At 44.3% G+C, this 26,364-nt stretch overlaps 2 protein-coding genes across 2 annotated transcripts; one reads left to right on the forward strand and one right to left on the reverse strand.

Annotated features, from left to right (window-relative positions):
- Nucleotides 1–657: 657 nt before the first annotated feature.
- LOC135536930 (zinc finger protein 8-like) lies at nt 658–20,636 on the reverse strand. Its single transcript, XM_064963152.1, has 4 exons — nt 20,354–20,636; nt 5,176–5,312; nt 3,321–3,417; nt 658–3,072 (listed from the first exon to the last, which is right to left on the reverse strand). Exons 1-4 carry the CDS (start codon nt 20,634–20,636, stop codon nt 1,862–1,864), a joined length of 1,728 nt encoding a protein of 575 aa, XP_064819224.1. The 3' UTR covers nt 658–1,861.
- Nucleotides 20,637–21,066: 430 nt separating this feature from the next.
- On the forward strand, nt 21,067–26,121 carry LOC135536929 (oocyte zinc finger protein XlCOF8.4-like). Its single transcript, XM_064963151.1, has 4 exons — nt 21,067–21,990; nt 22,237–22,370; nt 22,739–22,835; nt 23,082–26,121. Exons 1-4 carry the CDS (start codon nt 21,714–21,716, stop codon nt 24,311–24,313), a joined length of 1,740 nt encoding a protein of 579 aa, XP_064819223.1. The 5' UTR covers nt 21,067–21,713; the 3' UTR covers nt 24,314–26,121.
- The last annotated feature ends 243 nt before the right edge of the window (nt 26,122–26,364 follow it).

Below are 26,364 nucleotides of genomic sequence, written 5' to 3' on the forward strand. Positions count from 1 at the left end.
GCCTACCTCCTCATGCCTTTTGCACACAATATATATAGACTCTCTTTTTTTCTACGGTGTTATTGACTTGTTAATTGTTTACTCCATGTGTAACTCTGTGTTGTTGTCTGTTCACACTGCTATGCTTTATCTTGGCCAGGTCGCAATTGCAAATGATAACTTGTTCTCAACTAGCCTACCTGGTTAAATAAAGGTGACATAAAAAAATATATCCGGTACTTTGTACACTTTAGCAAGAAGTTCTGAAAGTAGCCCTCACGAGCCAAAAGTGGATCTGATAATTGCGTACTACATCACATATGTGCAGATGTGTCACCATGTCATTGATCTCTCGCTTTGCTGTGTGTGCATCTTGCTAGCTGTCACTCGAATGGCAAGGGGACTGAAGCTCATTGGCTAAACTCGAATTGCTATATGGCTTATGCATGTGTTGAGAATGTTAGGGGAAATGGCCCAGCACAGCTTCCAGAAAAACAGTCACTTTCAAACTAGGTATTTCGTTGCTAATTGAGGTTAGACAGTAATTCCGATCATAGATTTTGCATGTAATGAACTAGATTGACACATCCAGCCCAAAGCGGGAGGCTTAAAAAATACTCAGTAGTCGTCAAAGGTCAGAAGCACTGTCTTTAAGGAATGATATATTCACAGACTACATGGGGAGCAAAATATTTATTGTACATAAAAGACAATTACGGCAATTCAGGTTCAATTCATTCAGTTAACAGAGTATTATGTAGAGGAAGAAAATGCATGGTTACAGTATGGGTAGTGACTGTGGTAGAAAGCAAGCTTGATGAACAGAAGATATGAGTCACATGCTGCATTCATGACATGTCGGAACTAACAAACTCAAAAATGTACAACTTGGAAATCGTTGTAGAAAGATGATACTTTCCAAGTGGGAAACTTGGGTATCAAAATCAACCAATTGGAAGCTCTATGCAAATAACTTAATTTTAACTCCGAGGTTCCCAGTTTCCGACTTGCAGTGATGGAAAAAGTACTCAAAAGTCATACGAGGTAAAGTAAAGATACCTTCATATAAAATGACTCAAGTAAAACTGAAAGTCACCCAGTAAAATACTATTTGAGTAAAAGTCTAAGAGTATTTGGTTTTAAATATACTTAAGTATTAAAAGTAAATGGAATTGCTCAAATGTAATTAAGTATCAAAAGTGAAAGTATGAATAATTTAAAATTCCTTATATTTTGCAAACCAGACAGCACAATTAATTTTTATTTTTAATGGATAGCCAGGGGCACACTACAACACTCTGCCATGAATTTACAAACAAAGCATTTGTGTTTAGTGAGTCCGTCAGATCAGAGGCAGTAGGGATGACCAAGGATGTTCTCCTGAATTGGACCATTTTCCTGTCAAAATGTAACAAGTACTTTTGGGTGTCAAGGAAAATGTAGAGTAAAAAGTACATTATTTTCTTTAAGAATGTAGTGAAGTAAAAGGAGAAGTTGTAAAAAACATAAATAGTAATGTACAGATACACCAAAAAACTACTTAAGTAGTACTTTAAAGTATTTTTCCTTAAGTACTTTACACCACTGCAGACTTCATGAAAGCAGTATTATTCTAATGTTTGGTAGGTTGGCATGGTCATTATGACAGACAATTCACAGACAATGTATCATTTAAGGCATACACTCTTATTCAACACATGGTTAGATTTCCAACAGCTCATATTTTCAATGTTCTTATTAATAAACAATTGATAAAAAACTTTTTTTTTCTCAATGTCAAATAAAATAATAACGAACCAACTAAGTTGAATGCACTAAAAGTAAGTCGCTTTGGATAAAAGCATATGCTAAAGAACAAAAAAAGTAACTTTTTTTTTTTTATTCAGTTCAGGAGATCCGGCCTGTGTTTGCGCTGGTGCAACTTCAGATGGTCCAGTCGTTTGAAGCGGAGTCCACACACAGCGCAGCAGTACGGTCTCTCCCCGGTGTGGATGCGTAGGTGCACTTTCAAAATGTCTGCGCGTGTGAAGCTCTTGTCACACATAGTGCAGCGGTGGGGTTTCTCCTGTGTGTGAATGCGCTGATGCAGCTTGAGGTTCCAGAGCCGACTGAACTTGTTCCCACAGATGGAGCAGCAGTAGGGCTTGTCTGTGGTCTGGCTGCACTTGTGCCTCTTCAGGTCGGAGAAGGAGGTGAAGCCCTTGCCGCAGTGGCTGCAGAGGTGGAGTCCCTCTGCCTGGTGGACCCTCTGGTGGACCTTGAGGTTGCAGGCCTGGGTGAAGGTCTTACCGCACTGGGTGCAGGAGTACGGAGGCCCAGACCCTGACTCTCTACCAGTTTTGTGTGTCTGCTTGTGGGCCTTGAGGGAACCAAAGTCTGGGAAGGTCATGGTACATTGATTGCAGGCATGACGCCTCCCCCCTACTCCTGTTACCTGCTCTTGTGAACGATCTCTGAGGTTTAAAGAGTGTCCAAAGTCGTCAGCAGCATCATACAGGCTCTCTGTGTTGTTGTTGTGGGCTGAGCTTCCAGAGTGGATGGAGGATAGCCCCCTGTGGCCGGCTCTGTTACCCGACTCTGGGACACCATGTTCTGGGTACAAGACACTGGAGTCCTGCAGGTACCCCTCCTCATTTATCAATAGGCAGTTCCGGCCTCCCACCTCCGGGTGGGGGGATGGCGTTGGCGAACCCACCTGCTCCCTTCGGCTCTGATGGGAGCGAGGCATGTGGGAGCGATGGTGATGGTCTCCCCCCTCAGACCCCCCCAGGTTCACCTGGTAGTGACCCACAGCTCCGTAGCTCAGCGCCCCCAGACGAGACGGAGAACCAGGAAGCCTATCCAGCCCTTCCATGTCTAGAAGATGGTCGCTCCCACCATCACCGCTGTAACCAGACTTCTCAAAGGCGCCCCCAAGGTCCTCCATGCTGTAACGAGGGCGGTAGAGAGGGTCGGTGGGGTCCTCTGGCTCTCCCTCGGGGCCCGGTGGTTCAGGCCCCTGGTCTAGACCAGACCCCCAGTCATCCTGGCACTGCTGTAGATCCTGCTGAATAAAACTCTTACTGGGCCCCGAGACGTCTGAACCATCGGCCCCTGAAAACACAGGGGACATGAGGCATTAGAAGCATTAATATTTAAGACATTAGAATTACTGGAAACGGTAGTAGAGTAACTGTAATGTTAAATGTCTACTTACAGTTGTTTCAAGTTGACTTTACAGGTATAACAATGAATTCATTTGAAATGACACAGCATACTATCAAAGTTACTCTTGTTATCATTCTCATCGTCATAAAGGTTGGCTATTGTCTGTTATGTTTGTTGTAAACTCCTCAACTCACCATCCAGGCAGAACTCCCATCTCTCCTGTAGCTCAGTGTTGTGGAGAGCCTCCTCTTTCAGCAGACTGTCCAGCTTCTGACCTCCGACCTCTCTGGACTGGAAGAGCAAATTATTCTGACTAAATGATGGATAAACTGACAGTGATTGAATAGAGCTGACATGATGGTTCTATATTCAGAACTCTCCTCTGGGACCCCCAGACATCTCACAACTTTGCCGTAGCCCTGAACTAGCATATCTGATTCAAGTAGTGAAGGGCTTGATGATTCATTGACAAGTTGAATCAGGTGTTTTAGTTCTGTAACAGTTCAAATATGAGGAGAGGTTTGAAAAAGGCTGCCCAATTCTTCCTCACAATTCTAATATGTTCTTACAAATATATTTCTAACTGAGCATTTTGTAACACCGCACCCTCCACTCTTCCAAGGTGTTTAGTTCCCTAGATACAAGAGGTTCTCCTAGAGCTGGTGGCCTCCATGTGTTTAGTCCCCTAGATACAAGAGGTTCTCCTAGAGCTGGTGGCCTCCATGTGTTTAGTCAGTCCCCTACCTGCCTCAGAGATTCTCCTAGGGCTGGTGGCCTCCATGTGTTTAGTCAGTCCCCTACCTACCTCAGAGATTCTCCTAGGGCTGGTGGCCTCAGCCTCCATGTGTTTAGTCCCCTAGATACAAGAGGTTCTCCTAGGGCTGGTGGCCTCCATGTGTTTAGTCAGTCCCCTACCTACCTCAGAGATTCTCCTAGGGCTGGTGGCCTCAGCCTCCATGTGTTTAGTCAGTCCCCTACCTGCCTCAGAGATTCTCCTAGAGCTGGTGGCCTCATGTGTTTAGTCAGTCCCCTACCTACCTCAGAGATTCTCCTAGGGCTGGTGGCCTCAGCCTCCATGTGTTTAGTCTGTCCCCTACCTACCTCAGAGATTCCCCTAGGGCTGGTGGCCTCAGCCTCCATGTGTTTAGTCAGTCCCCTACCTACCTCAGAGGTTCTCCTAGGGCTGGTGGCCTCAGCCTCCATGTGTTTAGTCAGTCCCCTACCTACCTCAGAGATTCTCCTAGGGCTGGTGGCCTCAGCCTCCATGTGTTTAGTCAGTCCCCTACCTACCTCAGAGATTCTCCTAGGGCTGGTGGCCTCAGCCTCCATGTGTTTAGTCAGTCCCCTACCTACCTCAGAGATTCCCCTAGGGCTGGTGGCCTCAGTCTCCATGTGTTTAGTCAGTCCCCTACCTACCTCAGAGATTCTCCTAGGGCTGGTGGCCTCAGCCTCCATGTGTTTAGTCAGTCCCCTACCTACCTCAGAGATTCTCCTAGGGCTGGTGGCCTCAGCCTCCATGTGTTTAGTCTGCCCCTACCTACCTCAGAGATTCCCCTAGGGCTGGTGGCCTCAGCCTCCATGTGTTTAGTCAGTCCCCTACCTACCTCAGAGGTTCTCCTAGGGCTGGTGGCCTCAGCCTCCATGTGTTTAGTCAGTCCCCTACCTACCTCAGAGATTCTCCTAGGGCTGGTGGCCTCAGCCTCCATGTGTTTAGTCAGTCCCCTACCTACCTCAGAGATTCTCCTAGGGCTGGTGGCCTCAGCCTCCATGTGTTTAGTCAGTCCCCTACCTACCTCAGAGATTCCCCTAGGGCTGGTGGCCTCAGTCTCCATGTGTTTAGTCAGTCCCCTACCTACCTCAGAGATTCTCCTAGGGCTGGTGGCCTCAGCCTCCATGTGTTTAGTCAGTCCCCTACCTACCTCAGAGATTCTCCTAGGGCTGGTGGCCTCAGCCTCCATGTGTTTAGTCTGTCCCCTACCTACCTCAGAGATTCTCCTAGGGCTGGTGGCCTCAGCCTCCATCCATGTGTTTAGTCTGTCCCCTACCTACCTCAGAGATTCTCCTAGGGCTGGTGGCCTCTGCCTCCTCCAGATCATTGAAGGTTGTTTCCCTGGCCACGCCCCCACAGCTGCTCCACTCCTCCCCTGGTACCTTCTCCTGCTTCAGGCCACGCCCCCTCTCCACACCTGGCCACAGGTAAGCAAAGAGAACATTTCATTTGGAGTAAAAGGTAAGTAACATTGTGGATAATAGAGTCTCCTCACATCAGACGAAGGAAAGGAAACATCTTATTAAGATGCCACCACCACCCATGACTGACTCCTTTCTTAAACCAATACTGTCTGATCAGTGATCACCAAAGTATAAAAGGTACACATTACAGCAGCCCATCTTCAGAGTGATTCCTCCATATGGCCATTTCCATGTAAAAGTACCCATGAGCACCAACATGTAAAGTTCATAGGAGCATATCCAGTGAAAGTTAAAAGTCTCCATTTGGGGGAAATGAAAGCCGAGATACTTCTCAACCATTTTCCATTAAAAAAATGAGGCCTGAGTAAAGGCTTTGATTTCGAGTCAAAAAGACAGAAAGGGGTCTTAAAAAACATCTAGCAGGAAAAAGTCTTAAGGTATCAGAAATACATTTTTGTAAAGTCGCTCTGGATAAGAGCGTCTGCTAAATGACTTAAATGTAAATGTAATACATCAGAACACAATAATGTTGAAATAAAGACCCCTGTCAAGGAATAAACACATATTTAGTTTTGGAGAAATGATTTGCCTTCTGTAAGTTTAAGAGACTTTACCTTGTAATTCCTTAACCAAAAACCCACATATGTTTAATATATTTTCTAATTTCTCTCCCTTCATGAGGGAGGATAATGAAAGGTCACAGAAGTGATAAGTAATGGTAGACCTACCAATTAGTTTGGATTTTTACTGATATACATTTGTTTCTGAATTATTAAGTGATTAAAACTTGTTATTCTGTTACCAAATCAGTATCAGAATTACTGATACTCCAATTGAATTGGCTACATTGGGAAATCATTGTCTGTCCTCCCTTCTACTGACATACTGTTATGTTCAGCTCATAGTGTCTCCTGTTACTGTCCTCTCTTCTACTGACATACTGTTATGTTCAGCTCATAGTGTCTCCTGTTACTGTCCTTCCTTCTACTGGCATACTGTTATGTTCAGCTCATAGGATCTCCTGTTACTGTCCTTCCTTCTACTGGCAAACTGTTATGTTCAGCTCATAGGATCTCCTGCTACTGTCCTCTCTTCTACTGGCATACTGTTATGTTCAGCTCATAGTGTCTCCTGCTACTGTCCTCTCTTCTACTGACATACTGTTATGTTCAGCTCATAGTGTCTCCTGCTACTGTCCTCCCTTCTACTGGCATACTGTTATGTTCAGCTCATAGTGTCTCCTGTTACTGTCCTCCCTTCTACTGGCATACTGTTATGTTCAGCTCATAGGATCTCCTGCTACTGTCCTCCCTTCTACTGGCATACTGTTATGTTCAGCTCATAGGATCTCCTGCTACTGTCCTCCCTTCTACTGGCATACTGTTATGTTCAGCTCATAGGATCTCCTGCTACTGTCCTCCCTTCTACTGGCATACTGTTATGTTCAGCTCATAGGATCTCCTGCTACTGCGTGTAAATCAGCTAGAAAGATGTGTCGGCATCGAGTAATTGTCTCTGGCCCCCTCCCAGTTAGGGGGAGTGATGAGCTCTACAGCAGAGTCTCACAACTCAATCGCTGGTTGAAAACTGTTTTCTGCCCCTCCGAAAAGTTAGAATTTGTAGATAATTGGCCCTCTTTTTGGGACTCACCCACAAACAGGACCAAGCCTGACCTGCTGAGGAGTGACGGACTCCATCCTAGCTGGAGGGGTGCTCTCATCTTATCTACCAACATAGACAGGGCTCTAACTCCTCTAGCTCCACAATGAAATAGGGTGCAGGCCAGGCAGCAGGCTGTTAGCCAGCCTGCCAGCATAGTGGAGTCTGCCACTAGCATAGTCAGTGTAGTCAGCTCAGCTATCACCATTGAGACCGTGTCTGTGCCTCGACCTAGGTTGCGCAAAACTAAACATGGCGGTGTTCGCCTTAGCAATCTCACTAGGATAAAGACCACCTCCATTCCTGTCATTATTGAAAGAGATCATGATACCTCACATCTCAAAATAGGGCTACTTAATGTTAGATCCCTTACTTCAAAGGCAATTATAGTCAATGAACTAATCACTGATCATAATCTTGATGTGATTGGCCTGACTGAAACATGGCTTAAGCCTGATGAATTTACTGTGTTAAATGAGGCCTCACCTCCTGGCTACACTAGTGACCATATCCCCGTGCATCCCGCAAAGGCGGAGGTGTTGCTAACATTTACGATAGCAAATTTCAATTTACAAAAAAAAAATGACGTTTTCGTCTTTTGAGCTTCTAGTCATGAAATCTATGCAGCCTACTCAATCACTTTTTATAGCTACTGTTTACAGGCCTCCTGGGTCATATACAGCGTTCCTCACTGAGTTCCCTGAATTCCTATCGGACCTTGTAGTCATAGCAGATAATATTCTAATCTTTGGTGACTTTAATATTCACATGGAAAAGTCCACAGACCCACTCCAAAAGGCTTTCGGAGCCATCATCGACTCAGTGGGTTTTGTCCAACATGTCTCTGGACCCACTCACTGTCACAGTCATACGCTGGACCTAGTTTTGTCCCATGGAATAAATGTTGTGGATCTTAATGTTTTTCCTCATAATCCAGGACTATCGGACCACCATTTTATTACGTTTGCAATTGCAACAAATAATCTGCTCAGACCCCAACCAAGGAACATCAAAAGTCGTGCTATAAATTCACAGACAACACAAAGATTCCTTGATGTCCTTCCAGATTCCCTCTGTCTACCCAATGACACCAGAGGACAAAAATCAGTTAACCACCTAACTGAGGAACTCAATTTAACCTTGCGCAATACCCTAGATGCAGTTGCACCCCTAAAAACTAAAAACATTTCTCATAAGAAACTAGCTCCCTGGTACACAGAAAATACCCGAGCTCTGAAGCAAGCTTCCAGAAAATTGGAACGGAAATGGCGCCACACCAAACTGGAAGTCTTCCGTCTAGCTTGGAAAGACAGTACCGTGCAGTACCGAAGAGCCCTTACTGCTGCTCGATCATCCTATTTTTCTAACTTAATTGAGGACAATAAGAACAATCCAAAATTCCTTTTTGATACGGTCGCAAAGCTAACTAAAAAGCAGCATTCCCCAAGAGAGGATGACTTTCACTTTAGCAGTGATAAATTCATGAACTTCTTTGAGGAAAAAATTATGATTATTAGAAAGCAAATTACAGACTCCTCCTTAAATCTGCGTATTCCTTCAAAGCTCAGTTGTCCTGAGTCTGCACAACTCTGCGTGGACCTAGGATCAAGAGAGACGCTCAAGTGTTTTAGTACTATATCTCTTGACACAATGATGAAAATAATCATGGCCTCTAAACCTTCAAGCTGCTTACTGGACCCTATTCCAACTAAACTACTGAAAGAGCTGCTTCCTGTGCTTGGCCCTCCTATGTTGAACATAATAAACGGCTCTCTATCCACCGGATGTGTACCAAACTCACTAAAAGTGGCAGTAATAAAGCCTCTCTTGAAAAAGCCAAACCTTGACCCAGAAAATATAAAAAACTATCGGCCTATATCGAATCTTCCATTCCTCTCAAAAATCTTAGAAAAGGCTGTTGCTCAGCAACTCACTGCCTTCCTGAAGACAAACAATGTATATGAAATGCTTCAGTCTGGTTTTAGACCCCATCATAGCACTGAGACGGCACTTGTGAAGGTGGTAAATGACATTTTAATGGCATCGGACCGAGGCTCTGCATCTGTCCTCGTGCTCCTAGACCTTAGTGCTGCTTTTGATACCATCGATCACCACATTCTTTTGGAGAGATTGGAAACCCAAATTGGTCTACACGGTCAAGTTCTGGCCTGGTTTAGATCTTATCTGTCGGAAAGATATCAGTTTGTCTCTGTGGATGGTTTGTCCTCTGACAAATCAACTGTAAATTTCGGTGTTCCTCAAGGTTCCGTTTTAGGACCGCTGTTGTTTTCACTATATATTTTACCTCTTGGGGATGTTATTCGAAAACATAATGTTAACTTTCACTGCTATGCGGATGATACACAGCTGTACATTTCAATGAAACATGGTGAAGCCCCAAAATTGCCCTCGCTAGAAGCATGTGTTTCAGACATAAGGAAGTGGATGGCAGCAAACTTTCTACTTTTAAACTCGGATAAAACAGAGATGCTTGTTCTAGGTCCCAAGAAACAAAGAGATCTTCTGTTGAATCTGACAATTAATCTTAATGGTTGTACAGTCATCTCAAATAAAACTGTGAAGGACCTCGGCGTTACTCTGGACCCTGATCTCTCTTTTGAAGAACATATCAAGACCATTTCAAGGACAGCTTTTTTCCATCTACGTAACATTGCAAAAATCAGAAACTTTCTGTCCAAAAATGATGCAGAAAAATTAATCCATGCTTTTGTCACTTCTAGGTTAGACTACTGCAATGCTCTACTTTCCGGCTACCCGGATAAAGCACTAAATAAACTTCAGTTAGTGCTAAATACGGCTGCTAGAATCCTGACTAGAACCAAAAATTTGATCATATTACTCCAGTGCTAGCCTCCCTACACTGGCTTCCTGTCAAAGCAAGGGCTGATTTCAAGGTTTTACTGCTAACCTACAAAGCATTGCATGGGCTTGCTCCTACCTATCTCTCTGATTTGGTCCTGCCGTACATACCTACACGTACGCTACGGTCACAAGACGCAGGCCTCCTAATTGTCCCTAGAATTTCTAAGCAAACAGCTGGAGGCAGGGCTTTCTCCTATAGAGCTCCATTTTATGGAACGGTCTGCCTACCCATGTCAGAGACGCAAACTCGGTCTCAACCTTTAAGTCTTTACTGAAGACTCATCTCTTCAGTGGGTCATATGATTGAGTGTAGTCTGGCCCAGGAGTGGGAAGGTGAACGGAAAGGCTCTGGAGCAACGAACCACCCTTGCTGTCTCTGCCTGGCCGGTTCCCCTCTTTCCACTGGGATTCTCTGCCTCTAACCCTATTACAGGGGCTGAGTCACTGGCTTGCTGGGGCTCTCTCATGCCGTCCCTGAGGGGGTGCGTCACCTGAGTGGGTTGATTCACTGATGTGGTCATCCTGTCTGGGTTGGCGCCCCTTGGGTTGTGCCGTGGCGGAGATCTTTGCGGGCTATACTCAGCTTTGTCTCAGGATGGTAAGTTGGTGGTTGAAGATATCCCTCCAGTGGTGTGGGGGCTGTGCTTTGGCATAGTGGGTGGGGTTATATCCTTCCTGTTTGGCCCTGTCCGGGGGTGTCCTCGGGTGGGGCCACAGTGTCTCCTGACCCCTCCTGTCTCAGCCTTCAGTATTTATGCTGCAGTAGTTTATGTGTCGGGGGCTGGGGTCAGTTTGTTATATCTGGAGTACTTCTCCTGTCCAATTCGGTGTCCTGTGTGAATCTAAGTGTGCGTTCTCTAATTCTCTCCTTCTCTCTCTCGGAGGACCTGAGCCCTAGGACCATGCCCCAGGACTACCTGACATGATGACTCCTTGCTGTCCCCAGTCCACCTGGCCGTGCTGCTGCTCCAGTTTCAACTGAACCGCGGCCCTAGGACCATGCCCCAGGACTACTTGACATGATGACTCCTTGCTGTCCCCAGTCCACCTGGCCGTGCTGCTGCTCCAGTTTCAACTGTTCTGCCTTATTATTATTCGACCATGCTGGTCATTTATGAACATTTGAACATCTTGGCCATGTTCTGTTATAATCTCTACCCGGCACAGCCAGAAGAGGACTGGCCACCCCACATAGCCTGGTTCCTCTCTAGGTTTCTTCCTAGGTTTTGGCTTTTCTAGGGAGTTTTTCCTAGCCACCGTGCTTCTACACCTGCATTGCTTGCTGTTTGGGGTTTTAGGCTGGGTTTCTGTACAGCACTTTGAGATATCAGCTGATGTACGAAGGGCTATATAAATAAATTTGATTTGATTTGATTTGATTTACTGTCCTCTCTTCTACTGGCATACTGTTATGTTCAGCTCATAGTGTCTCCTGCTACTGTCCTCCCTTCTACTGACATACTGTTATGTTCAGCTCATAGTGTCTCCTGCTACTGTCCTCTCTTCTACTGGCATACTGTTATGTTCAGCTCATAGTGTCTCCTGCTACTGTCCTCCCTTCCACTGACATACTGTTATGTTCAGCTCATAGTGTCTCCTGCTACTGTCCTCCCTTCTACTGGCATACTGTTATGTTCAGCTCATAGTGTCTCCTGCTACTGTCCTATCTTCTACTGGCATACTGTTATGTTCAGCTCATAGTGTCTCCTGCTACTGTCCTCCCTTCTACTGGCATGCTGTTATGTTCAGCTCATAGGATCTCCTGCTACTGTCCTCTCTTCTACTGGCATACTGTTATGTTCAGCTCATAGGATCTCCTGCTACTGTCCTCCCTTCTACTGGCATACTGTTATGTTCAGCTCATAGGATCTCCTGCTACTGTCCTCTCTTCTACTGGCATACTGTTATGTTCAGCTCATAGGATCTCCTGCTACTGTCCTTCCTTCTACTGGCATACTGTTATGTTCAGCTCATAGGATCTCCTGCTACTGTCCTCCCTCTACTGGCATACTGTTATGTTCAGCTCATAGGATCTCCTGCTACTGTCCTCTCTTCTACTGGCATACTGTTATGTTCAGCTCATAGTGTCTCCTGTTACTGTCCTCTCTTCTACTGGCATACTGTTATGTTCAGCTCATAGTGTCTCCTGCTACTGTCCTTCCTTCTACTGGCATACTGTTATGTTCAGCTCATAGTGTCTCCTGCTACTGTCCTCCCTTCTACTGGCATACTGTTATGTTCAGCTCATAGTGTCTCCTGCTACTGTCCTTCCTTCTACTGGCATACTGTTATGTTCAGCTCGTAGTGTCTCCTGTTACTGTCCTCCCTTCTACTGGCATACTGTTATGTTCAGCTCATAGTGTCTCCTGCTACTGTCCTCCCTTCTACTGGCATACTGTTATGTTCAGCTCATAGTGTCTCCTGCTACTGTCCTCCCTTCTACTGGCATACTGTTATGTTCAGCTCATAACGGTTTTCTTTCTGTCATCTGGTGGTCAAAGCAAGTGTGTAAACAGTCTGGACAACCTCTCCCTCTCAGTCGCTGCCTCTTCTCTCTCCAGTTTCTGTTACCTCTCCCGGCTCTTACTGACACCTACCCATGAGCCCCCTCTCTTTCCATTTACTGTAACCAACATCCTCACCCTCTGAACACCGACCGACACAGCACGTCCCTGGACATTGAAAAGCAGTTGAAATATGGTCAGTCCGCCCTGGCCTTGATTTTAACGTCCACAGGGGTCGTTTTGGGGGCTGGTCCAGCCATGATTTCAACATCTACAGCCTTGATTTGGCCCAAACATAGACATCCATGATTGGTGGCTATGATTCTAATGACCAAATCTACAACCAATCATAGACGTTTGTTTCACAAGTTTGGACAGTACAGTAAAGAGCATAGTTCAGTACAGTACATTTCACTACAGTAGAGCAGACTAGAGTAGTATAATGTACTATACTGTACAATAAAAAAAGGAACAATAGCTAGCTAACGACCTCCTTTTCCACATGAAAAAGACGGAGAGTGACTTGCTAGCTACGTTAACTAGCTAGCTGGGATTTTCTACAGGGAATCTGCCTCCTGAATAAAGCTTCTCCCACGTGGGTGTGACACCTGCTCCAGTTGCCTGCTGCACTGCTGCTTGGATTCCACCTGGCCATCTGTACACTGTCTGCCCTGCCCTGTCTCTCCCCGTCTGGTATAGGTACCCCCGCCATACTCCCCCCTCTCTCCAGAGCTTTCACTCGCCTCCAGCGCACATGCACTGTTGAGGTGAGTGACTCTGAATTTACAATAGCTAGCCCCAAGTTGTTATATTTATCACCAGTGCTTTGTGCTCTTTGCCTCATGACTCCTGCGTGCTTTGTCGACTATGAACTTGCTTGTTTACCCAACCGTGGGACAGTCTTTTTGTTCCCACACTCGGGACTCTGACTCTCTATTGGTTACACGGACTCTTGGCCTCCCATCCTATTCTAACTTACTGTACTAAATTTACTGTACTATTCTAACCACCTCTCACCAGCTTTGTATTCATGTTAGCTGAAGAAATTGCTGTACAATATGATCTTGTTGCCATCTAATGCAAATTCAAATGTTATGAAATCAACACTGAAGAGCTCTCCCTGTCCTCTGCCGTGCCCTGATTGTGTTACTGCTGATTATATCTGGAAATGTGCATGTACAGTATACCCGCACCCATCTACTGCTGCTAGCCCCAATTCTGATATCTGCTTCATTGATTTCTGCTCTTGTAAAAGCCTGGGTTTTCTGCACGTTAACACCAGAAGCTTATTACCTAAAATTGATCAATTGAAAGTGTGGGTTCACAGCTCCAATCTAGATGTGTTGGTCATTACTGAGACGTGGTTAAGAAAGAATGTTTTGAACACTGATGTTAACCTTTCTGGTAATAACCTTTTTCAGCAAGACAGATCTTCCAAAGGTGGTGGAGTGGCAATCTTTACCAAGGAACACCTTCAGTGCTCGGTTGTCTCCACCAAGTCTGTCCCCAAACAATTTGATTTGCTGGTTTTACGCATTAAAAACTTTCAAATAACACTTTGTTGACTGTTGCTCGGTGTTATCGTCCACCACCAGCACCGACCTGTACTCGAAATGCCCTAAGCTCTCTCCTTGTCCCTTACATTAAGTCTGTATTTGTCCTGCTAGGTGACCTAAACTAGGACATGCTTAAACCACCTGACCAAGTCCTAAAGCAATGGGACTCCCTAAATATTTCTCAGATTATTACCAATCCCACAAGGTATGACTCGAAACATCCAGAAATGCTACTCTCCTTGATGTTTTCCTTACAAATAATCCTGATAGGTGTCCGTCTGTTTTTTTTCTGTAATGACCTTAGTGATCACTGTTTTACAGCCTGTGTTTGTAATGGCTGCTCGGTGAAACGACCTGTCCTGACTTGTCATAGACGCTTGCTAAAAAACTTGAATGAGCAAGCCTTCCTTCTTGATCTGGCCTCTGTAATTTGGTGTAGAATCAGCTTGATCCCCTCTGTTGAAGACGCTTGGACCTTCTTTTTTAATCTTTTCCAGTTCTACTGTTAATACATGCCCATAAAGAATATGAGAATTAAAAACAGGTTCAGTCCCTGGTCCGACTGTGATCTGGCAGAGTTATTCCACCTCAAGAATTCCATTTGGCAAATCGCTGAGCACACACATACTCAGCACACACATACTCAGCACACACATACTCAGCACACACATACTCAGGCTGACTGGCTCTCGTTCAGGCAAGTGAGAAATACGTGCACTCGGGCTATCAGGAAGGCCAAAGTGAGTTACTTTAAGGAGTAGTTAACTCTCTGTGGGTCTAACCCCAATCAATTCTGGCAAATTAAAGACCTGGAGAATAAACCCTCCTCCTCACAGCTGCCCATGTCCCTTAATGTTGATGATGTGGTTGTTACTGACAAGAAGCACATGGCTGAGCTCTTTAATCCCCACTTCATTAAGTCAGGATTCCTATTTGACTCTGCCATTCCTTCTTGCCTGTCCAAGATTTCCTCATCTCCCACCCCTTCTAATGTGCCTGTCCCTGATGCTCCTCCCTCTTTTTCCCCTGCCCCGCTACAAAGTTTCTCCCTGCAGGCTGACCGGGGTGCTAAAGGAGCTCCTTAAACTTGACCCCAGAGAAACATCTGGTTCAGATTGTTTAGACCTTTTCTTCTTTAAGGTAGATGCCCCTATCATCGCCAAGAACATCTCTGACCTTTTTAACCTCTCTCTCTTCTCTGGAGAGGTTCCCATTGCTTGGAAGGCAGCCATGGTGCCTACTTTATTTCAAGGGGGAGATCTAGCTGATCCTAACTGTTATAGGCCAATTTCTATTTTGCCATGTTTATCAAAAGTGTTGGGGAAAAACTTGTCAATAATCAACTGACTGGCTTTCTTGATGTCTATAGTATTCTATATGCTCAGATTATGGATGTGTCACTGCAACCTTAAAGGTTGAAAATTATGTCACCAGTGCCCTTGATTCTAAGCAATGTTATGCTGCTATTTTTATTGACTTGGCCAAAGCTTTTAATACAGTAGACCATTCCATTCCTTTGGGCTGGCTATGGAGTATTGGGGTCTCGGAGGGGTCTTTGTCCTGGTGCACTAAATACCTCTCTCAAAAAGTGCAGTGTATAAAGTCAGAACATCTGCGATCTCAGCCACTGCCTGTCATCAAGGGAGTACACCAAGGCTCAATCCTAGGTCCCACACTCTTCTCAATTTACATCAACAACATAGCTCAAGCAGTAGAAAGCTCTCTCATCCATTTATATGCAGATGATAGTCTTTTACTCAGTCGGCCCCTCCCTGGATTGTGTGTTAAATGCTCTACAACAAAGCTTTCTTAGTGTCCAACAAGCTTTCTCCACCCTTAACCTTGTTCTGAACACTTCCAAAACAAAGGTCATGTGGTTTGGCAAGAAGAATGCCCCTCTTCCCACAGGTGTTACTACGACCTCTGAGGGTTTAGAGCTTGAGGTAGTCACCTCATACAAGTACTTGGGAGTATGGCTAGACAGTACACTGTCCTTCTCTCAGCACATATCAAACCTGCACGCAAAGGTTAAATCTAGACTTGGATTCCTCTATCATAACCGCTCCTCTTTCATCACAGCTGCCAAACTTTTTATTTATTTTATTTGTGATTTAAAATCTATTTTTCAAGAGCGTCCTGGCCAAGATAGGCAGCACAAAGTCATTACAAAAATTACAGACAGCCAACATGAAAAACTACAAGTAATCTAGTAAAAACCATTGAATTCACAAGAGTATAACAAAATCAAAAACAGCTAATTAAAAACATTGACAGGTCAGGGAATCAGCCTCAAAATCCTTCATCGGTGATTTAAAAACACAAATCGGGACAAGTTCTTCCAGTTTGAAAGTATTTTGTAAGGCGTTCCAAGACGATTGCTCAGAATACATAAAAGCCCTTTTACCAAATTCAGTTCGGACATTTGGAACAGTTAGCAGGATAAAGTCCAGCGAACGAAGAGAGTACCCACCACATTGCTGAACAATAAAAATTGCCAAATAAAAAAGGTAGTAAACCCAAAATGGCTTTGTAAATAAAAGTATACCAGTGACTGAGCCTACGAGTGACTAGAGAAGGCCAGCCAACCCTGGTATACAAAGTGCAGTGGTGTGTAAGGGTTTTGCAGTGTAAAAGAACCCTGATTCAGATAACCACCATACCCATGGTAGATTACGGAGACGTAATTTATGGATCGGCAGGTAATGGTTCTCTCGAGTGGCTAGATGTTCTTTACAATTCGGCCATCAGATTTGCCACCAATACTCCTTACAGGACACATCACTGCCCTCTATACTCCTCTGTAAACTGGTCATCTCTGTATACCCGTCGCAAGACCCACTGGTTGATGCTTATTTATAAAACCCTTAGGCCTCACTCCCCCCTGTCTGAGATACCTACTGCAGCCCTCATCCTCCACATACACCTGTTCTGCCAGTCACATTCTGTTAAATGTCCCCAAAGCACACACATCCCTGGGTCGCTGCTCTTTTCAGTTCACTGCAGCTAGCAACTGAAACGAGCTGCAACAAACACTCGAACTGGACCGTTTTATCTCAATATCTTCATTCAAAGACTATCATGGACACTCCTACTGACAGTTGTGGCTGCTTCACGTGATGTATTATTTTCTCTACCTTCTTGCCCTTTGTGCTGTTGTCTGTGCCATGTTTTGTGCTGCTACCATGTTGTGTTGCGACCATGCTGTGTTTTCATGTGTTGCTGCCATGCTATGTTGTTGTCTTTGGTCTCTTGTCGAGACGTGTGTTTTGTCCTATATATATATTTTTTTTATCCCAGCCACTGTCCCCACAGAAGACCTTTTGCCTTCTGGTAGGCCATCATGGTAAATACGATTTTTTTTTCTTAACTGACTTGCCTAGTTAAATAAAAAATATGATACTTTACTGTACTGAACTCTCTCTCTGTACTGTACTCTACTGTGGTGTAATGATGTCAAAACCTGTGAAACATAGACGTCTATGATTGGTTCAGATTTGGGCCATTCCGGACCAATCAAATTTGGTTTTGTTTGGGGACGGAGCACATTAGAATAATACACTACCGTTCAAAAGTTAGTTAGTCACTTAGAAAAGTCCTTGTTTTTTAAATAAAATAATTTTTGGTCCATTAAAATAACATCAAATTAATCAGAAATACAGTATGATCATTGGTAATGTAAATGACTACTGTAGCTGGAAGCGGCAGATTTTTTATGGAATACATAGGCGTACAGAGGCCAATTATCAGCAACCATCACTCCTGTGTTCCAATGGCACGTTGTGTTACCTATTCCAAGAGGCTAATTGATCATTAGAAAACCCTTTTGCAATTATGTTAGCAGAGCTGAAAACTGTTGTTCTAATTAAAGAAGCAATAAAACTGGCCTTCTTTGTACTAGTTGAGTAGCTAACACAACGTGCCATTGGAACACAGGAGTGATGGTTACTGATAATGGGCCTCTGTACACCTATGTAGATATTCCATAAAAAATCTGCCGTTTCCAGCTACAATAGTCATTTACAACATTAACGATGTCTACACTGTATTTTTGATCAACTTGATGTTATTTTAATGGACTAAAACTTGCTTTTCTTTCAAAAACAAGGACATTTCTTAGTGACCCCAAACTTTTGAACGGTAGTGTACATGCAATGGATGATATTGCATATTTCTATCTTTGTGTACCTATTCAGGATACATCACCATGAAGAGAATGACAATCATATCCATAATTATGCATTTCTGTGTAGTACACATCAGCGACCGATGATGTATTTCCATTACCGTAAATCTGTTATCGGGTGTAAATCCATTTAACTTACTGTAGTTCAATAACCAATATATTACTGTTACAGTGCCTTCAGAAAGAAGTGGTGTTGCCTACATTTAAAATGGACTAAATATAGATTTTTTTTGTTAATAACCCATCATGTCAAAATGAAATTGTTTTTCTAAATGTTTACAAATGTATACAAAATGAAAAGCTGAAATGTCTTGAGTCAATAAGTATTCAAGCCCTTTGTTATGGCAAGGAGGCTAAATAAGTCCTGGAGTAAACATGTGCTTCACAAGTCACATAATAAGTTGCATGGACTCGCTCCGTGTGCAATAACAGCCTTAACAATATGTTTTAATGACTACTTCCTCTCTGTACTCAACACTTAAAATAATCTGTAAGGTCCCTCAGTTGAGCAGTGAATTTCAAAACACAGATTCAACCACAAAGACCAGGGAGGTTTTCCAATACCTCACAAAGAAAATCACCTATTGATAGATGGGGAAAATAAACAAAGCAGACATTGAATATCCCTTTCAGCATGGTGAAGTAATTCATTAAACTTTGGATGGTGTAACAATACACCTGTAGTGGAATTGGACTGACTCTTTCTGCTTACAGTCTCTCACACTTATCATACATGTTTTACCTGCTGCATAGACAGACAGGGTATTTGAGGTTTGCTCTTATAAGAATATTTTGAAGATAAATACACAACGCAGGGGATGAGAGGACGAGAGGACTAGACTTAACTGTCAATGGGGAATTGTCAACGGAAATAGTTGCTTGTCAGTTCAACAGCTGTTTAGAATGTGTTGAATGTCAGACCTGAACTCAAAGCTACGTGTGCCATGTCTGTACATTGAGTCTGGAGCAGGATACTTGTTATTTGGCCATTGGCCCAGTTGTACTGCAAGGACTTCTGATTGGTCAACCCCAGGCTAGGGTGGGGGGTTATAAGTGGCATCATGTTTCTTTGTTCTGTGGAGAAAAGCTAAGGACAGGGGAGACTGAACATCTATCACCCAGCATAACATCTATGATTTGTCCTTCTCAAATAAATCTATTTTTCTCCCCCAGATTTGCTTTGGAGTTAGTGTTATTGAAGAATAACATCAACTGCTAACTCTCACAAGGTCAGCTCAGCGGGAGTGGAATCATTGGCTGTATACCCAGACTGTGGTTGCCAGGTGTTTTCTTCCTAAGCAGGCGGTCTCTGGGAGAAAACACTTTACTGAGAAACAATGTATTTGGCTATCTTTGTGTAACAAGAAGTGATAGTATAAACATGCTGAGGGGGAAATACCTCATCAGAAAGTGCTGTTTGTCTGTAATCTCTCCGCTGGCCTGAATAAACAAATGTATTTAAGCTTGACATTAGTGTCCTTTGTGGTAATTTCCACAACACACCCAAAGATACAGGCGTCCTTCCTAACTGAGTTGCCTGAGAGGAAGGAAACCACTCGGGGAATTCACCATGAGGCCGATAGTGAATGTAAAACAGTTACAGAGTTTAATGGCTGTGATAGGAGAAAACTGAGGATGGACCAAGAACATTGGAGTTACTCCACAATACGAACCTCATTGACAAGAGTGAAAAGGAAGCAAGCCTGTACAGAATAAAAATATTCCACAACATGCATCCTGTTTGCAACAAGGCACTAAAGTAACACTTGAAAAGATTTGGCAAAGCAATTCACTTTTTGTCCTGAATATAAAGTGCTATGTTTTGGGCAAATCCAATACAACACATTACTGAGTACCACTCTCCATATTTTCAAGGGTAGTGGCATCATGCTATGGCTATACTTGTAATTTTTCAGGACTGGGGAGTTTTTCAGGATAAAAACTAAACGGAGCGAAGAACATGCATAATCCTTGAGGAAAACGTGGTTCAGTCTGCTTTCCACCAGACACTGAAAGCTGAATTCTCTTTTTATCAGGACAATAACCTAATAACCTGTATTTGCAACCATTTTTTTAAAACACGTTTTCACTTTGTCATGGTGGAGTATTGTGTGTAGATGGGTGAGAAAAATATGAACTTAATCCATTAATTCAGGATGTAACACAGCAAAATGTGGAAAACTTATCAAGGGGTATGAATATTTTCTGAAAGCACTGTATACTGTCTTCAGATTTCTCTCTCTCGTCACCTGTCTGTGAGGTTCCAGAGCTTCTCTCCTCGGCTTCCTCGTCAGCTCTCCCACAGTCCGCACACTTCCCCGTACGGCCGACCTCTCTGTCCCCATCCCTACGTCTGTTCTCCGACAACTGTAGCCGCTTCTTCAGTGACTCGACCTGCTCTCGGCTGCGGGACACCTCCTTGAGGAAGCTATCCTCCACCAGCCTGGTGATCTCGTACATAGCAGCCTTGAATACCGTCTCCATGACTCCGGAGAGCTGAGACTGGAAGGTTACGATGGCTTCAGACATCATAGCAAACTGTCTATGTGTAGCTAGCTACAGTTAAAAGTTGGTAACGTTTAGCTACTTTTGTTCAGGTGAGTCAGTGTTACGATCCAGTCGAGCAAAAGGCTAGGAAGCTAGCTAGCTACCGTTAGCAGGCTAACTACTGTTGAGAGTTGTCTCTCTCCATGGCGGTCCTAATAACATTTTTTATCATTTCGAGATTTAAGTTGTAGCATTTACTGTATATGAAGCTATTCGAATAAATATAAATACCAGAGATATATAGAGAATACAAGGTTATGGTAGTTAGCTAACTAGCTACAGAGTCAACACAAAAAGCATCCACAAAACAACAGGACTTCCGGAAACAGTCCTACGAATCGGGTAGTGGGACAATCTACATTGGAACGCTCCTTACTGGAGAGAGTAGACGACATTTATTTGAAGAAAAACTTTGTTTGTTCTTACGTTTACTGTAAATAATGTTCAAAATATAATATTGCTATTATTATAAAATCTGGATACTGATTAGTAGGCTATTTATCCTGGAAATTATTTACAGGAAATCTACACGGAAGCGATTCATCCCGCCCACCAGACCGTATATTATCTGGAAAAAACGATCAACCCCCATGCTCAGCAAGTGATTTCAACCTTTTGGTAATAACGATTTGAATCAATAATACATTATGGTGCAAAATACCCCTTTATTGACTAGCAACACGGCTGGTAGTAGCATGTTAGCTAGCTAGCTATTTTTCTTTAGCAAGCTGGATACGACCCCAGACAACTGTTACATTGTGAACCTTGCAATTTGATCGTCTTATTGAACCTTTGTTGCACTCTTTTACGCTGGACTGTCTTCGCCACTTGGTTGCTAGCTAGCTGGAGGAGCTGTCACTCTTGTTGGACAGAGACACAGATTCGCGATGTGTCAGTGATAGACATGGCATATTTCTACCCACTTATTCGGAATAACATGGCTTTCTGAAGAGATTCACTTTAGGATCACACACACAGTCCCGACTTTCTCCCACAAGCACAGATGTTTGGTGCAGATCCCACTGTGAATTGATCTGTGAAAAAGACACACACGCAAGCATTATGTCGGAGAACCTCGTCCTCACCTTCCAGACCCAGCTCTCGGGAGTCATGGAGACGGTCCTAAAGTCAGCCATATATGAGATCACCAGGCTGGTGGAGGACGGCTTCCTGGAGGAGGTGTCCCGAAGCCGTGAGCAGGTCGAGTCGCTGAAGAAGAGGCTACAGTGGTCGGAGAACAGAGGAAGGGAGAGGGACAGAGAGGGAGGCCAGAGGGGGAAGTGTGCAGACTGTGGGAGAACTGATGAGGAAGGTGGAAGCTCTGGAAACTCACAGACAGGTGAGGAGAGCCACATCTAAAGACAACATGGAGGAATCACTCTAAAGTGTGACTGATGTAATCTGTACTTTTCATACTTTGGTGATCAGGCAGTATTGGTTGAAGAAAGGAGTTAGTGGTATCTCAATAAGAGGCCTCCTTTCCTTCATCTGCACTAATGCAAAAAAGACTCCACAGCATCCACAATGTTGCTCTTGCCTTTCCTTTTACGTAAATAAAACGTTCTCTTTGTTTACCTGTGGCAAGGTGCGGAGAGGGGGTGTGGCCTGAAGCAGGAGAAGTTACCAGGGGAGGAGTGGAGCAGCTGTGGGGGCGTGGCCGGGGAAACAGCCTTCCATAATCTGGAGGCTGAGGCCGCCAGCCTTAGGAGAACCTCTGAGGTATCTAGGTGACTAAACACCTGTGAAGGGTGGAGGGTGCAGTGTTACAGGACATTCAGGTAGAAATATATTTCAGAAAACAAATTAGAACAGATAGTCTGTCAGGAATAATTGGGCAACCTTTGTCAAACCTCCTCATATTTGAACTGTTCCAAAACTAGCTCACTTGATTCAACTTGTCAACGAATCATCAAGCCTTTCACTACTCTAATCAGGTATGCTAGTTCAGGGCTATGACAAAGTTGTGAGATGTCTGGGGGTCCCTAAGGGGAGAGTTCTGAATAAAGAACCATCATGTCAGCTCTATTCAGTCACTGTCAGTTTATCAATCATTTAGTTAGAATCGACTCATTCATTTGCTCTTCCAGTCCACAGAGGTCACAGGTCAGAAGCTGGACAGCCTGCTGAAAGAGGAGCCTCTCCACAACACTGAGCTACAGGAGAGATGGGGTGTCTGCCTGGACGGTGAGTTGTTTACAACAAACATAACATAGGCAAACATAACATTGCCTGCCTTTAGGTTTAAGAGAATGATAAGAAGAGTAACTGATAATATGCTGTGTCATTCCAAATGTATTCATTATTACACATGTAAACTAAACTTGAAGCTGTAAGTACACATTTAACATTAGTTACTCTACTACTGTTTCTACTAGTTCTAATGTCTTAAATATGAATGCTTCTAATGCCTCATGTCCCCTGTGTTTTCAGGGGCCGATGGTTCAGACGTCTCGGGGCCCAGTAAGAGTTTCAGTGAGCAGGATCTACAGCAGTGCCAGGCTGACTGGGGATCCGGTCTAGAGCAGAGGCCTGAACCACCTGGCCCAGAGGGAAACCCAGGGGACCCCAGCCAACCTCTCTTCCAACCCCGTTACAGCATGGAGGATCTGGGGGGTGGCTTTGAGAAATCTGGTTACGGCGGTGCTGGTGGTGGAGGAGGCCATCGTCTAGACGTGGAAGGGCTGGATAGGCTTCCTGGTTCTCCGTCTCATCTGGGTGCGCTGAGCTACGGAGCTGTGGGTCACTACCAGGTGGACCTGGGGGGGACTGAGGGGGGAGACCATCACCATCGCTCCCACATGACTGGCCCCCATCGGAGCCGGAGGGAGCAGGTGGCGTCGCCAACGCCACCCCCCCACCCAGAGGTGGGTGTCCGGAACTGCCTGTTGATCAACGAGGAGGGTTACCTGCAGGACTCCAGCGTCTTGTACCCTGAACACGGTGTCCCAGAGTCAGGTTGCAGAGCCGGCCACAGGGTGCCCACCTCCATCCACTCTGGAGGCTCAGCCCACAACAACAACACAGAGAGCCTGTATGATGCTGCTGACGACTTTGGACACTCTTTAAACCTCAGAGATCGTTCACAAGAGCAGGTAAAAGTAGGAGTAATGGGAGGAGGGGGGAAGCGTCATGCCTGCAATCAATGCATCATGACATTCTCAGACTCTGGCTCCCTTGAGGCCCACAAGCAGACACACAAAACAGGTAGAGTCTCAGGGTCAGGATCTGGGCCTCCGTACTCCTGCACCCAGTGTGGTAAGACCTTCACCCAGGCCTGCAACCTCAAGGTCCACCAGAGGGTCCACCAGGCAGAGGGACTCCACCTCTGCAGCCACTGCTCCAAGGGCTTCACCTCCTTCTCCGACCTGAAGAGGCACAAGTGCAGCCAGACCACAGACAAGCCCTACTGCTGCTCCATCTGTGGGAACAAGTTCAGTCGGCTCTGGAACCTCAAGCTGCACCGGCGCGTTCACACGCAGGAGAAACCCCACCGCTGCACTATGTGTGACAAGAGCTTTGCTCGGGCAGACAATTTGAAGGTGCACCAGCGCACCCACACCGGGGAGAGACCGTACTGCTGCGCTGTGTGTGGACTCAGCTTCAAACAACTAAACCATCTGAAGTGGCACCAGCGCAAACACAGGCTGGATCTCCTGGCCTGAGCAGTGGTCTAGAAAACAATCTTTTTGAGAAATTGTTTATAAATAAGGACATTAAAAATATGAACTGTTGGAAATCTAACCATGTGTTGAATATGAATTAATGTCTTACGTTATGGACTGTCTATAAATTGTCTGATATAATGATCATGCGTAACCTATGAAACATTTGAATGATGGGACATTCATATGCTCGTGGGAAGTTGTACGTCTGACATGATTGTGTTCAAGAGCATTTTAAGTCAGACCAATTCTTTAACCAATAAGATTTTTGCTAGCTTGTTTGCTAGCTAATGTTGCTCATAATAAAGTTATCTAGTTTGCTTAACATTGACAGTACGGGAAAACTAGCTACATTATCCAAATTGATAAGTTTGTAATTGTCAAAATTGGATTTGTTGTCAAGTTTTGGTTGAAAAGATATAAGTGGTTTCCCACTTGTAATTACGACTTAGAGGGTTGTTCAAGTGAAACTTCCCAGTCCAGCCCAGATTTTTACATACAAATAAAACAAAATAAAACACATTTTAAAGCAACTAGTTTCATCCCGCAGAACATAAAAACCAAGGCGTGAGACATGAACACAGTACACCTATATTTAAACTTGTTTTTAGGCTTCTAACTTTCCAAAAAAGAAGAAAAAAATTAGGACAAATAACCAGAATATGTTTCAAAAAGAATTATTCAAGTCTCAATTCAAATTCCCTGTGCTCAAGAATGCCAAGGTAACCTGTCTAAATGACTATTATCCTGTAGTACTCACATCTGTAGCCTAAAATGCTTTGAAAGCCTGGTCATGGCTCACATCAACGCCATCATCCCAGACGACCTGTACCCACTCCAATTTGCATACAGATTCACAGATGACAAAATCTCTAGTGCTCTCCACTGCATTTTCCACTTGGACAAAAGGAACAGCAACAGTACATGAGAATGCTTTTCATTGGCTAAAGCTCAGCATTCAACGCCATAGTTCCCTCCAAGCTCATTACTAAGCTAAGGACCCTGGGACTGAACCATGGACTGAAGACCTCCCTCTGCAACTAGATCCTGGACTTCGTGACGTGAAGCCCCCAGGTAGTGAGGGTAGGCAATAACACACCCGCCACACTAACCATCAACAGGGAGGCCCCTCAGGGATGCGTGCTTAGTCCCCTCCTATACTCTCTGTTCACCCACGATACCTGGCCACGCACAACTCCAACATCATCATTTAGTTTGCCGACAACACGATGTTGGTAGGCCTGATCACCGATGACGACAAGACAGCCTTTAGGGAGAAGATCAGAGACCTGGCAGTTTGGTGCCAGGACAACAACCAAGACAAAAGATTACCGGAAATCGAGAGCCTAGCACGCACCCATTCACATTGATGGGGCTGTAGTGGGTCGAGAGCTGCAAGTTCCTCAGTGTCCACATCACCAAATTATTTTGGTGGCAGGTAGCCTTGTGGTTAGAGCATTGGGCCAGTAATCGAAAGGTTGCTGGATCGAATCCCTGGGCTGACAAAGTACAAATCTGTAGTTCTCCCCCTGAACATGGCAGTTAACCAACTGTTCCCCGGTAGGCTGTCATTGTAAATAAGAATATGTGATTAACTGAATTGCCTAGTTAAATAAAGGTAAATAAAAAAAATATCCAAACACGCCAACACAGTTGTGAATTACTTTTATTATTATGTTTTACTTTTCTATTATTTCTGTATTTTTTTTCTCTCTGCATTGTTAGGAAGGGCCCGTAAGTAAGCATTTCACTGTTTGTCCACACCTGTTGTTTACGAAGCATGTGACAAATAAAATTTGATTATGAATTGAAAATTGTTCTTGTCTTTTCTTTTGTGCACTTTGCTACGTCATTCTCATAATCATAATCATAATTATACTTTCAGGGTTATCTTTGGTCTCTTTGTTGCTCTCTAATTATTTTTCTACTAGCCTGATCTGTGAGTTTTGGTGGGCGACTCTCTCTTGGCAGGTTTGTTGTGGAGCCATATTCTTTCAATTTTTTAACAATGGATTTAATGGTGCTCCGTGGGTTTTTCAAAGTTTTGGATA

Source organism: Oncorhynchus masou, unplaced genomic scaffold, assembly GCF_036934945.1.
Source record: "Oncorhynchus masou masou isolate Uvic2021 unplaced genomic scaffold, UVic_Omas_1.1 unplaced_scaffold_685, whole genome shotgun sequence".
Classification (NCBI taxonomy): domain Eukaryota; kingdom Metazoa; phylum Chordata; class Actinopteri; order Salmoniformes; family Salmonidae; genus Oncorhynchus; species Oncorhynchus masou.